Source organism: Chroicocephalus ridibundus, chromosome 13, assembly GCF_963924245.1.
Source record: "Chroicocephalus ridibundus chromosome 13, bChrRid1.1, whole genome shotgun sequence".
Lineage (NCBI taxonomy): Eukaryota > Metazoa > Chordata > Aves > Charadriiformes > Laridae > Chroicocephalus > Chroicocephalus ridibundus.
The window spans coordinates 5,266,647-5,281,670 of record NC_086296.1 but is presented as its reverse complement, the minus strand read 5'-3'; the positions used below and the strand labels follow the sequence as shown (position 1 = coordinate 5,281,670).

The 15,024-nt window shown below is 42.4% G+C and overlaps 1 protein-coding gene across 1 annotated transcript; it reads right to left on the bottom strand.

Annotated features, from left to right (window-relative positions):
* Positions 1-278: 278 nt before the first annotated feature.
* On the bottom strand, positions 279-14,949 carry ANAPC5 (anaphase promoting complex subunit 5). The gene is made up of 17 exons (XM_063351190.1): positions 14,680-14,949; positions 14,499-14,578; positions 13,608-13,717; positions 13,007-13,202; positions 11,714-11,780; positions 9,856-9,957; positions 8,502-8,692; positions 7,492-7,573; positions 6,670-6,759; positions 5,526-5,707; positions 4,907-5,042; positions 4,598-4,672; positions 3,715-3,836; positions 2,432-2,539; positions 1,758-1,905; positions 988-1,150; positions 279-602 (listed from the first exon to the last, which is right to left on the bottom strand). The coding sequence occupies exons 1-17, from the start codon at positions 14,881-14,883 to the stop codon at positions 388-390; spliced, it is 2,271 nt and encodes a 756-aa protein (XP_063207260.1). The 5' UTR covers positions 14,884-14,949; the 3' UTR covers positions 279-387.
* Between the last annotated feature and the right edge of the window lie 75 nt (positions 14,950-15,024).

Sequence of the window (15,024 nt, the reverse complement as noted above, 5' to 3'; positions counted from 1 at the left end):
TCCAAAGACGCTTCGCTTACATTTTCCATTATTTTTTGTACCCCAGCGTTCATAAAGGCAGCATTGACTCCGAAAATGTCACTACTAAGAACGGATATTATTTCATCGTGACTGTGCTACTCCCCTCAGCGTGTTTATAAAGCAGTCAAGGGAGTCTTTTCTTTTTTTTCCCCCCATTCAATTCTTATTCTTAATTTCGAGCACAAAATAAAAGTAAAATGGGTGGAAACCTATGTTTTCGCTTAAGTTATTACAAACAAAACGCAAAATTTGTTCAATAGAAGACCATGATTTATTGACAGTTATTTTGAAACACGGATGACTGAATATAATAAAAAGACATCTGTAAAAAAACAGGCAAACAAACAAATCTCATCTTTAAATGTATCACTTGAAGGCATTGATCAAGGGGACGCCGTGTGCCGGCAGTTCCTGGTGCAACTGACGGAACAACATGGCACATTTGTTCCTTTCCTGGGTCTTGCCTAAGGTGTGGAACAGCCGGGCTTGGAAGTAGAGAACATCTCTGAGCTGCTCCTTGCAGTCCACTTTGGCAAAGTAAGTCTTGGCTTCATTTAGATTCAAGATAGCAGATTCCAAAGCTGTGGAAAAAAGGGGGACAGTCATATTCAAGATAGTATCACAATAACAACTCCAAGCAACACAGCTCAGTTCTAAAGAGCCCAATTACAAATTCCTCAGCTTTTCAAAACAATATGTGTCTTAGCAACGTGGTCTTTCAGCGAGTTTCTGTTATGCCGCCTTTGCTGCAAAATATGGGTGTGCAAGTACGCAGATAAACAAGAGTCCATTACAAACACTGCATCTGCTGAACAACTAATTCCAAATTAATTTTGCTATCCGATAACTAGGTAACACACTCTGCTGTATCCGAGTGATCATGTAGCAGGACTCCAATATGTACACCGGTGTGCGCTTCTCAACTTCTGAGCACGGTGCCAGTGAGGAGAATTGACTTCACACTACCTTCAATCTTCTTCTGTGGAGCGTAGGAAGCTGCAGAAGCCACCTGACATTTGGCCACCAAGAACATGGCACAGCCTTTGTCCAGGACAGCTCCGTGGGCCAAGACAGGTTCTATTGCCGTCTGCAGAATATTCAGGGCTTGTTCAGGAATGCCAAGGATCAGCTGAAAGAGAAATACTTGCTAGTCTAATACTGGAATCCACTGGTAAGAGCAGCTTCTTCTGAGAAGACCAACATAAACCCCATCTGTTTCTAATAACGCAATGCACCACAGACAAGGATGTAAATTTTTTTCCCCACAATCTTCTTTTAAATCAAAACTTATTAGTAGAAATGAGTGCTCCCTGGAATGATTAGGCATGGCTTCTCCACCGCAGTCAGTGCTGACAACTGCATCTCTGCCAGCTCAGAATAAACAATATAACTGAACTCCATTACAAGCGTTATTTGTAATTCAAACACATGCCAAACCGTGCTACTAGAAAGCCAAAATACTAGCAGAAAAAATAACAAGGGAAGAAATGAAGGCAGGGCCAATTTATGCTTGTCTGCTTAATTATATGCAGTAACTACACATCTTAGTACTACACACGAAACTCAACTTTCATTAACTTCCTCCCAAGATTCTACATTTAGAATATACTTCTCCAGAATCAATAATTTGATTCCAACAAGGTTGTGTTCTTAAATCTCACAGGAGGAAAAACAGTATCCAGATCCCCAGAATAAACGTCGCCCTTCAGCCCTGTGAAAACACGCATCAGACATACCTGGGAGAAAGCCAAGTTCAGCACAGTTTCGGAAGCCAAGTACTGTAGACTATACTCTCGAGAGAGGGCAAGAGCCTGCAGCAGGACAGGCAAGGCTATGGTATGACACGAAGATCTCCAGTAGAGCTCTGCTATCGACAGCAGTACGCTAACCGCAACGGGGGGAAGAATTACAAACATTTTCTTTTGATGAAAAACGTCCACTTGTGTCCCAAACAATCATTCCATCCATAATGGTATTGATTTTATTAGGAATTACATTACTGCATATACGATAAACTTCAATTATGCTTTTAAGAGGAGATGCCACCAACATACAAAATATGAAATAACACCGTAACTACTCTGAAGATCAGCACAAAAGTCCGACTACACACATACATGTCTATTTCCTATTTATTTTGGATGCAGCATTTCCTTCTTCCATAAGTCTTCCTGAAACTTCAAAATAAGTTTACTACCTTTTAATTTAGGTATTAAAGATGACTAGATTTCATTCCCACAATATTTTTAGGATTCCTCCATGCCATGATTAATAAATGAAATTATTGTGTAGTCTCCAAATCATAGCAGGTAATCTGAAGACTAGTGAAGTCTGAACACAGACAAATTGAAATGGCCGATTCTAATCACTGCAAAGTGTCTTCAAAACTCTGACAATGAAACGTTCTTACCTAATCACCATCTCAGTGTTCTTGATTTTCTGGCAGTGGATCAACAATTTCTGCAAAAGTTTGTGTGCCTCTGACATTTGATTTTGGGCTTTCAACACAATGGCTTTTCTGCCGCAGTAGGAAAAAAAAAAACCACATCACTGATTGTATTTTTATATTTTAGATACAACTCTGCACTTCCAAACACAGTAAAATAGGTCTCTATTTTGTGACTTCTGTTTCTTGTAACTGCGGAATGGCATTCTGACAAAGCGTATGCGTGCTATACACACCGGCAGTGGGAAAATCAGATCTCTCCAATTCCAGCTGGACAACTCACAGGCAGAAAGGATCAAACTCATAGACCAGATTTAAATAGAAAACTGGCATTGCCAAAAAACAAAGGCCAAACAGGCAACAGAAGTGGGAGGGCATGCAAGCTAGAAAGCACAAGTAATTATTTGTAAGAAAAGCAAGTACGAGGTAAAGTCGCTAAAATTGACCTGCACTGACAAGGACATGGAGCAACATGGAAAGAGCAAGAACAGGGAAACACGAAACAAATACACAGCAGCAGGGATGCATAAAAACACCCCAAACCCATACACTGAGTAGAATATTTAAAGATCAGGGAAATCACAAACAGTCCAACTCCAGAAGGACAAGCATCAGGTCCCACAGCTTGAATACTGATCTTCCAGCTTACTGGCACTGGCTATGTTTTCAGGTGTTTTGCCTCATTGAAAATCAACAAGAAATTGCTTTTAACAGTAAGTTGTATTTCATACTCACCAAATACCAAGCTTTACCCTATGTATTTCTAACATGTCATTTCCATTTAGGAAAAAAAAAACATGTTAAGATGCGAGAAAAATCATATTATTATTATCCCGTTTTGTAGATGTAGAAACCAGGAGACAGATGAAGCTCCTACCACACTAGAGTCGAGACCAGGCCTGAAATCCCCAGTTATCTGCCATAAAATCCTGCATTGTGCTCAGGTTTGAGTACAGTTACCACGGCAAGGTATTTTGTGTTCTCACAACAGATCTCCAGCTCTAGAATAACACCGATTTCAGCAGTGCCATTCCAGTTCTTAAAATGCCCAGAGAAACAACTAGAAATGATTATTGCAGGACTCGCTCTAATGGAATAAGTACTACAGGTTAGACAAGATGACCATAATTAGTTCTGGAACGGGAAGAACATGTAAGCACACGTGACTGCCAGCAATCGTTTTGCTAAATCTTTCATTATCTTCACGGGACACAGCTGCAAGCGTACGCAGATCCAGGATTTCTTACCTGTATATGCCTTCAATGCTATTAAGTGCTGTAATTCCTGCTACAAGAGAATCTGCTATATGGTATCTGCCATCATTCATGGCTCTCTCAAACTGTATTTTCTGATCAAACAGCATCCAAAGCTAAACAAAGAACATCCACAAACAAGTTTTAGAAGCTGTGCCTGCTCATTTTCTAAGTTAGAACTTAATTTTTATTTTCCCCTGTGGATATTTAAGTCTAGACACAACTAGCTCCACTGTTCAATTACTGGATTAACTAAATTACTTCCCTCAACAGAAATGCTCAGGTCTGGATTAATGTTTCAATACCAAAGCTCACCTATTTGACTACATTTTAAGTAAAAAACGCTCTTTTAAATCATTACCAATGCTTTGAAACAGTAGACTTGTTCTGTAGGACCAAACTATATTTAATGCAATCTTGAACACTTCACTGTAAATACTATCTTATAGACTCATGTGTTAAGGTATTTCCCAGAGCCACACAAAACCCAGCCTATTCTCTCGGTTATTTCTGGATTGCAATATAGCAAAATACATAGCACTAATTAAACAGAACTTTGAAGCTCCAAATCAATGCATTTAATTCCTATACGTGCTTATGAAGGAGACGTGTATTTCTCTGTCGACGACACGTCTATTTAAACAGCTTTTTCTTAGGAGCCTATGGCGAGATAAATGTCTCTCCAGTATTAAGATAACAGAGGCATCTATTTCGTGCTTTTGTAGAAAGGTTTATGTCGAACAGCTTCCCACGAGGTCATGAGCCAAGTGAAATTAGCAAACATATAGCCCAGGGCATACAGAGGGAAGAATTCAGATGCGACGGAATTCAGATCCTATTGTATCATAATTTACAGGCTAAATTATAAATATTCTACCTGCGCATGCTGACTGTTGGGAGGGAATCTTTCCTTTAGGTGTTTCAGTATTTCAGAAGCAGCTGCAAAATATCCCTGTAACACAGAAACAGCACTCTGATTAACGTACGCTGGGGCAAGCACCACTCCCCGTGATTTCAACACAACCTTCACGGCAAGAACTTGCCGAGCAAAAACCCTGTGCATTCCTCGCCCCCACTGCAGACATTAAAGGCAGAACAAAACAGAAGTCAAGTCTCGCACTCTGTCAATAACACCCACACGTCTTCTCACCCAAATGCCATTTCTGCAAGTAGCCACAAAACTCACCTGCTCCGCATGTAGCTCAGCCAGGTGACACAGCACCACAGCGAAGGACTCGGTGTTATTCTGCTGAACGCCCACGTTCACAGCCTCCAGACTGTTCATGCTCAGCAATGTTTGGGCTTGTTGAAGTGCCATGGTGCTTGTGCAAGAGAAACAGTCTTTTTTAACTTTCAAGCAACAAACTACCACCATTTTTAATTTATGGTCTTGTTATGACAACAGTCTACATTTTCTGGTAAGCCAGGGGCCTGGAGGAGAATGAAAACTTGTAAAACAACTGCTATTCAGGAGCTCTGGACTATGCAGGTACAGCAAGTACTACACAGCGAAAGTTGCACACAGTCTAAGCACAGAGATGTAGAAAATGGGGGCACAGGAACAATTTATGCACTATTTGCCACTACTAAATGGAAATTCAATCTCTTCTCCAGTTTGAGTTTTAAAGCAACATAAGAAAATGGAAATAATTGCACTCGGCCTGTACCGAATCAGAGTCTGATTGCTTTATTTTAGTGCACTGGAGAGTCAGAGTCACTTGTTACACCTATATAAATAACTCAAAATGCATTATGTGCTAACAAGTACAGTGAGCTAACCCAAGAGTTCAAAAGAAACAAAATACCTGCGGCCGTATAATCTCCAAATGGCAGTCTTCTGTGCTATACTAATATCAATAAGCTCTGACAAGCTGTGTTTCCAGTGCAACAGATCAGAATCTTTTAAGGCATCCATTAGTTTGTTGGCAGCCTTTCCTGCAAAAGCTCTTTGCTGAACCAAGGACTGTATTCCCAGGGAAGCAAGGTACTGGGAAGAAGACAAAAAAATACCAACAGCAGTGAAAGACAATAGAGTACACTGGGCTTGCAAATTACACGGGAGCAGGAGTTCTAAACTAAGAAAAAAATCCCAGAGAAAAAGATGTGATGTTATTCAGCACAGACAAAGGAACACTGCTCCAGGCATTTCTTTAAATACCCACTTATGCACACCCACACATGTGTGAATGTCATTTTGTTAGATTTGAAAGGTAATTTCCACTCCCACACACAGAAGTCTTAAAGAGGATGACAGGACTGGTACCTGGATTTCTCCAATGATGAAACAGCTGTGAAAACGCAGAGCCCTTCCTCCCCTTCCCCACCAAGCGGCCATGTCTGCTCTCATCTCCCAACATCAGCAGTTTAGTTCCTTTTGGAACACTCCTCTGAACTAAGAGATGGCAGATCTTGGGGAAGACAGAACTAAACATTAACAGCCAACAGATTCGGGGCACAAAACTGTCTAAGGGGAGGGCTGCCATGCAAGATTTCTCAGCTGGGACAGAGCCATACAAGTAAACTTGTGTTCAAAGCTCTGCCTCGGGCATTAGCTCTAAGTTTCAGGGAAGGCAGAGGGGCGAGAACCTTCCTTGAGCACCAGCAAATTGTGCTACGGGCCTAAGGCCAACACGGTGCCTGGGGCCATGCTGGTGGCCACACAGAGTTTTTCTGCCTGAAAAACAAACAAGTTAGAAGGAAAAAAGTGTGAGCCTTAATGCACTGGCATTAAAGCAACTGACCTCTGGTTTGTTAATATGAAGAGTAAAAATTATAGAAAAAGACAGATTTTGGAGTGTTAACATTGATTTCTTTAAATTCAGTTACATATTTTGAACAGACCAGCCACAAAACCCTATCGTGCACACTCCCCTCGCCACTTGTGTTTGTCCTAGAATAAAGTAAAGGATTGTCCTAGAATAAAGTAAAGGATAAATGATATGGACTTACCGGCAAACCAAAATGTAAAGATTTGTTTACAGAGTGCTCCAGCAGAACACAGCTATCGAATATCTTCTGCTCCAAGATGTACAACCAGCTCTAGCAAGGAAAGAAAAGTTAAAATCTCGCTGCAAATAGGTAACGGCTGCAGCACTTTTAACTTCCCTTACTTTTTGCGCAGAATGCACAAAAACTCACTGGAAATAGAAAGCACTTCAACATTATTATGATACTAAGGAAACTTCTATTAAATGCTGCACGGCAAAACGTATCAAACGTGCAGCCAGGCTGGGACGCTGGCTGACAGCAGTCAGTGCTGGAGGTTCAGAGTAAGGCACAGAAAGCCCATAATGAGTTAATGTGGAAAGCAGTATCTCAGGAGTTTGATGCCACTGATGCCAATTCATCACACCAATCAAGTTAATTACAGAACGAAATACAGAGGAATCTAAGTCTTTCCCTCCTCCTTTCTGTTTGCTCAAAAGAAGGCCGATTACTCTGTGAGAATGCAACAGACAGTAAGGAGGAAGTTTATGAACTAATTTGCCTCTTTAAAACATACGAGACTAAACTACGGGTTTAGTACTGAGATCTCATCTGGGACCACAACTCCTGTTTAAGAAAGTAATCCTGAGTTGCAACAACACCACCCCATGGTCTCCCTGTGGTTTGTTGCTCTGGGTGACCCATCTGCTGGACAGTCACATTTAAATTACTGAAGCATTCGATGAGATACTACTGTAAGAGCAGCTCTGCAACAGTTCCCTGAGCAAAGGCTCGGATAACAGAGACAAAGGTGACTTAACCTCCGCCTCAACACAGCTACCTTACCAGGCAATGCTGCAAGCAAACATGGTCGTTCGACTCCTGTGCAATTCGGATGGCTTCCTGAAGTGCCAGTTCAGCCTGTTGGCTATCAGCAAACAAAAAGGGAGAACATATTAGTATTCCCACAGTGCTAAAAATACAGCATTACCATACAGAGGAATATTGAGCTAAATTATGCATATCGCACTCAGAAGATAACTCTGACTTAACAGACTGCTGAGAAAGCCTGTACTTTCCTCCTAGCACTTCAGCAACATATTCTAGTCTTGAGGATAATAAGTAAGACAGTATCTGCAAACCACTACAAAAATGCAATTGTAACCCCTAAGCGGGCTTTCAAACCCTGCGCGTGCCAATGCGCCAAGTTATTGTTTGAACAGGGGCAAGGTGAAGTATCTGTCCGTGTAGAAAAAGTTGTTGCTCTCAATTTTGCAGATGTCCTTCCCAACTCCAGTCCTTTTACGTGATGCATCCAGACAGCAGTCAATGAATGCAAACCATATACGGAGATGGGCAAGCCGGCTTTATCAATAAAATAACCCCCACCCCTAGGGCATTTTAAAATTAAAAAAGCACAGATGGCTTTTTATTTTTTTTTAATTACTCTTTTTCCAGATCATCAGCTCTATGTTGATTTGTATGTTAACAGAAAACCAACCACAGTTTCTTGAGAATACAGCTGAAAATAGACATTCATATCCACTGACCTTTTTGAGGTCATGGCAATTGAGAACTTAAATACCTAGGAAAGAGTTGCAGCCGGACACAGACAAATGTCAACACTTACCCTGCTGTAGATGGCTCAGTCATTATGGAAACCAAATAAATGTCAAAACAGAAACAAACCAAAACAAATCAAGATTCCAAGAAACTTCCAACCCAACCCAACTATAGCTGTTATCAAATTAGAGAAAGACCCTTCTTCTCCCGAACAGATTTTCCGAATGCACATAACGCATACAGGAGATGCAACAAGATGAATTTTAGTTGTGCGGTACAATATATTGACTTACTAATGGCCAAACCGACAGTGCAGTGCAGCCAGATTCAGAGCAGCGTATCTCAGACTCCGACCGTAACCTTCATCCCCGTTGCTTTTGCTTTCTGCTCCGGTGAGAATTAAACGGTCAAAATAATGAAGGAGGCTGTGTGTTGAACTGAAGACATCTTGCACTCTGAGACTATTTAAGTAGCTTAAATAATGCTAAAAATCGAAACAAAATCAGCTTTAACTATACATAACTATTAAAACAAAGGTTTTGTTTATAATTGCTCTGGATCTTCTTATTGAGAAAGGCTGCCCAACAAGCGCAGCCGTGAAATACTGTATGGTCAGGAAAGCGCTTGATCAGAAGTTGCAGCGATACCGGTACTACCTGTGCAGAACTTCTGTAAATCTTGGATAAATTTGGTTGTTTTCCCTAACAAGATCTTCCAAATGGTGTCCCACAGGCCAAGATTCGGCCATCAGAATTATCCCACCCAGTCTGAGACCTCTACATAGGTAGAATCCCTGTATTTATGCGCTAAGTGAGAGTGGGAATGGAGACATGACTCCCAGCAAGATACTCAGAAGCACGAGCATTTCCAAACACAGCGCAGATAGAAAGGAGATGCTAAAACTTCGTGTTTTCTTCCAGGCATTGAGACCTGTGCAGGGCAGCCCTTTGCGTCAGACAAACAGAACACTGGAGAGGACGTGGGGAGTTGTGAGGTCCAGCCCCTGCTGCGGCAGCCCTTTCAAGGATACGTCTCCAAACGGGAGCAAGGAAAATCCTGTCTGTCTCAGCCCAGGGCTACTGGGAGGAAGAGTTAGAAAGTAAGGCAGGGAAGAGCTGACTGGGAGCTCATGGAACTTGCTCAAGAATAAGTTGTTGAGGAACAAGGCAAATGCTCACAGCACAGGTCTGGAACCAGCTCTCAAGGGGAATTGTCTATGGCTTTCAGTATAAATTGCTATTAAGCGCCAGAGGTAAAGTGAACATCAGTAAGCAAAATCAATAGATATTGCTCTCGATACTGACTTTTAAACTACGGGAGTATGAGGCCTGAAATTTCTTAGGAAAATGTGTGCAAAAAGAGATGAGTTTTAGATTTAGTTCACCAGGGATGCAGTCACATAGTCCCACCAAAATTAGAAGATTATATCTGTGCATAACACTAGACATGTGGGGAAGTATTTAGCTTAAGTAAGATTTCTGTACCTTCAGGAGTTTCAGTCTGAATTACTAAACATTTACATGGAACTTGCTCACATTTTTATCATCTGCTTGTATTTCAATATAGAATAAATTACTCCCAAATAATCCCATCCTAGAGATAAGAAATCCCTTTACAACCATTTTGGATGAAGAAAAAGATACTTACTGCTTCAGCAAAGTCTGGATTAAATTTTAACAAGTTGTTCAATTCCTTTTGTAAAGATGCTGGAGTAAGAGCCTTTGTTTCATCATTCTTTAATAAAGAAGCCTGGAATAAAAATTGAAAAGTAAAAGTAAGATAAATTACTCAATCCGGAGGGTTACAAATGTATTTTGATACGTGCTTGTCAGTTTGTTATCTGCTTGGAGAGAACATTAAAGAAGATTTTGTAACAGCCCTGTCTCCTATGAGGCTGAAACATCAGTGGCAGTTTCATCCTACGCTATGTTATAGCATTCACTTTCCAGAGATCAAAGAGACCAAGTACAATAAAAGCTTATTCAAAGGACTGTTTAAAAGTGCTTAGAGAATTCTGTTTAAGTTTCTATTTGAAGAACTAAAATAACAGATCACTCACTGGAATTACAAATATCTTTCCACAAAAGTAATCGGGAAACTAAACGAAAGTAAATCCATAGTTTGGCAAGAAGATCAATGAACAAAAAAATAAAATAATGTAGTTACTAGAATAAGCATTACTGAATAATAAAAAGACTTCAAAATTCAGAACCCTCGTAAGCATCACGATTCCTCCACAATATTCTAATCAGAATGAGAAAAAATATTCATACACACCAGTAGCAGATACTCTACATAAATCACACCAGCTAAAAACCACAGTGTAACATAATGTCACTGCAGTTCATTCACACCTTGCACCAGATCACTGCAGTCTGGCTTGTCTTCTCATTAAATCCTAACTCTGCTCCTGGATAAGGGGTTCCCTATTCTGCATGCGTGTAGGGAGGCTGAAGTGCCGCAGCTGGAGCTGGATCGCAGGCGTCTGTGCGGCAGCGGTGCCAGCAACTGGAGTGGGGGCCACAGGTCATGGGGGCCCATGTGTCTGTGGTGCTGGCAACCACAGCCAGTGAGAGTACGTGTCAGTGGGTGACCTCTGGTGAACACCAAGCTGGACTAGGCAGAAAGTTGGATAAGCAGCTTGAGATCCAAGCATTGAAACAGCCACAAGACTGGGCTGGGTATGTTTCTCTGAAGGAGACAACCGCAGGAAACTCAGGCCTACCAGGAGGTCCCAAGCCAACTGATGGAGGGACCGCAGGGCCTTTGGGTCAACTGAGAGATGCATCTGTATGTGTGTCGTGTCTTTGTACTGGAGGCAACTGGACAAGACAGTCCTGGGGCCGGTTCCCTGATAAGCTGATTGTATAAGCCCAGTTTCTGGTGGAATCAAGAGAGAGAGCTCGAGCGCATACGTGTATATATTTCACACTAATGGATCTTCATCCTTATCGGTCAGAGCAGGGAACGGGGTCACAGACAGCAGGCTCAGCCTCACCACTGGCCGCGCTGGGGGTCGTGGAGCTGCAGGAGCCTTGCCACTGGATTCGACCACCCCTAACAGTAAAGATCCTCATGGAACTGAGAAGTTACTTTGAACTTTTAATACATAATGTTTCGCATACATTTTAAATGCATTTTATTTTTTTAGCAAGCAATTATAAGCGTGCAGTACATTTACTGACATTCATGCCTGTGTATATTTCTGCTCTGTTTCGTATTTATCAGCTGGAATACTCAACAAAACTGCACATTTCAATGACACCAAATCTGAGGTGAGTAGTCAGAATGCAAGTGACCTTCTTAGAATCAAATATCATCATACGGTGTACATGCCTAGATAAAACACGTTTAGCCCCAAGCGTTCATGCTGAGCAACTGCATGCAAGATATCAACAAATCTTTAACGGATCTAAGAAAACATCATGTCTGACACCGTGGATAAAATTGAAGGTGAAATTCGCGTTATGGATCATTTACTCAACTTTATTCAGAATTAACATACCTGCTGAGAAAGAAAATACTCTGCTTGTTTCTGGGAAAGAGGCCCACTGCAAGATATCTCTTCTTCCCTGATAAGAAGCACTCTGGTTAGAAACAAGGGCAGTGAAATAGAATACAAGAAAACACGTTTTATTAGACATTCCGCACTTTTGCTTTATAAAGTTTTATGGGATACTGGAGCTCAACAGCATGAAAGGAAACTAAAAGGAGATAACTTAATAAAGAATCAAATCTACCACATCAAAGTTAGCAAACCAAATGATTTCACACAGCTTAGCTGTAATCTCCAACCTGCAGAAACGATGGTCAATATGAATGTTACCCAAATGCACAAGAAAACCCCAAGAAAAACAGCAGATACAAGATTTAGGGTTGGCGCACTCGAAAGGCTTTGCTCTGCTTTTACTTTCTTCCAAAGATAGTCACAATGAAACGAACTGGCACTTTGACTACACGCATCGCTCCAGAGAACAGCTGTTCTGTGAGAGCAGGCAGAAGTTTATTCCACGGAAAAACAGCAACTACAGCATACAGCCAGACTCCACAAGCTGCTAACTGACTCATGCTGTAGCAGAGCATGCAGAAGCACAAGTTTGTATAAAGACAGTTTAGAAAGTATATTTTAAATACATGGATACACAAAATGCTTTTAGGATTATTCTTAGAGTGGAGCATTTCTTTATTGGGTGAAAAGTCTCAATATTTGCTTCTAATTTTTCATGTAAATAAAAGCGAGCTCTTTTATTTGGGAAAGGGTGAAAAGAGAAACCAAAAACATTAAGCTTAACTTTTCCTTAGTGAGCAATCTTTCTTTTCTGGAAGCAGAAGTGACCTGTCGAACAGCTTTAGCACATCACACGCCAGCACAACCAGTCACCCCGCAGTGGGCTGTACAGAAGGGAACTGTGGGCAGCATCTGGACTTCAGCTGGCAACTCCCTAAGAAGCGTGAGGACAGGTACCGCCATCTTCTATCAGGCACTGAGCAGGACTGTTGCCATTTACAAGTGTTACCACATGGTGGCACCAAGGAAATGGAGAGGCCACCCAGCTCTGCCAGCGTGTATGAGGCTTTAAAAAAAAATACAAGATTACCCTACGTCTCAGTATTGCAGCTGAAGTCGTTAGTGATAGGACGTGCAAGGGCCTAGACGAGCGTTTGTGGAGTCTGGAAGGTTTAACAAGAGTAGCATCTTGAGCTGGACAAATCTTAAGTTTACTCTGATGTGCACAGAGGTAATCTGAAACAAGACTAATTCTCTTAAGTGGGAAAGACTTTAATATTAGTATATCACCTTAAGGGTGCATCAAGTTCTTCTTTCTCCATTTTCCCCTCCAGTTCCTCTGTATTCGTCAGTTCCATGTCACTCTCATCAATTCCATTTTTTTTCTCGTCATTTTGAAAGTACTGCTGAAGGGCAGTGTAAAGTTTATAGACCTGACTAAAAGAAAGCTTATTGTATGCCAAGATCATATGGCGCAGAAACAGACCTGCAAAGGAAAACACCTATTAGGACAACTGTCTGTAAGGTTTCTGCTTCAGAGAGGAGACTAGAAATCAGAATAACCAGAAGCTTAAACTGCATTATTTAATTTTGTTTAAGTGCCTCATCTCAGCATTGCAATTGATAAAACTCAATTTTGCAAGGTGTAAATCTGGTATTAATTTAGTGGCAAATCTCACAGACTATCTGATCACAGAATAACTGTTAGGATCAGTAAAAACGGCACAATATGTAAAATTATTAGTTAAATATGAAACATCTGAGCAAGAGAAAAATCACATTATACAATCTTTACACCTCCCCAAAAAGAACAACAAAGCCTGCATCCTGAGTGAATTACGTCAATGACAGACATCACATCAAATATAGCTCATGGACGACAATTAGTTACCTACTACACTTGTTTTATGAACTTCTGGCTCTGTCCCTGTAAATGAATCTGAAAGGTCATCAAAAAATTGTTCCATATCTTTCAATTCTCCTTCTGCCATAAGTTTTAACCTAAACAGGGAAAGAAAACCACATTTTTTAAGGCATATGCATCAAATAAAATATTCTTCTATTTCAGATAAAGGTGAGTAAACACAAATAGAAACAAGTGGTAGCTAACTCATTAGGCCCAGATTTTATATTCACAAGCCAACTCAAAACACATTAAATATTAATAATTAAGCCAAATACTAATCAGGTTTGGTGTTTTTTTTCTCTTTTTAAACAGTTCTTTTAATAAAGAGAACAATTAGAAAAGTTGTTATTCTTCTAACAAAACAATTAGGAATACAAAATAGACTGATTTTTAAAACTGTTGCTGTTAAGTGAGTTAGTTAATGTCAAAACAGATCTTCTGTACCACAGAAAACCAGACGGCTTCGGGGTTTGGTTTGTGTGCCTGTTAGAAGTTAATTTATGAGAATGAAGAAAGCCGCAGAAGTACGTTTTTGCTCCAAATGTACTTTTTTAACTACACATTTTGCAGTGCTTCTGAAGAGATATCGGAGTAGATACAGATAGCACAGAGCACCCCTTATCATCTTCCACAGCATTACGGATTGTAGTGGCCGCGTTTCCACGTTCCCCACACGGAATACAGGGACCACACGACGGGCAGCGTTAACCGAATGCCGCAGGCGGTTCCGTAGCCCCCAGCAGCAGGGAGCCCGGCTGCCCGCGGCTCGGTGCCCGCCTCCGCGACCGGTCCCCGACCCTCGGCAACTGCCCCCCCGCTTCCCGGTGGCGGGGACCCGCTGCGAGCGGGGAGGGGAGGCGCGGCCCCGGCGCCCACCTGATGTGCACGGAGCTGGCCAGGTGCGGGCAGGACTCCTCGATGGCCTTGCGCAGTCGCGACAGCGGCATGTCAGGGCCCTGGGGAGGAGAGCGACATGTCGCGACAAGCCGCAACGCCACCGGCCCCTTGGGGGTCTCCCTCCCACCCCCTCATGGCCAGGCGCGGGCCCGTCCCCGACCTGCAGCAGCGGCAGCAGCAGCCGGTTGAGCCGCCGCCGCTCCAGCAGGCCGAGCTGCGCGCCGGCGCGGCCCAGCTCGCTGAGGAGGACCAGCAGCGCCATCTTGTAGGGGGTGACCCAGTCCTTGATGCCGAAGACATTGGCGTGCACCACGCCGTTCGTCATCATCGGGTTGAAGTACAGGCTCTCGTGCACGCTCGCCATGGCGGCACCCCGCGGCCGCCACCGGCCGCCGAGGAAACCCGCCTCGCCCGCCGCCCAATCGCCGCCGCCGCCGCCATCACGTGGGCCGCCCCGCGGCCAATCAGAGTCGGAGGTATGCGCCGTCCACACGGAGCCGGCCGG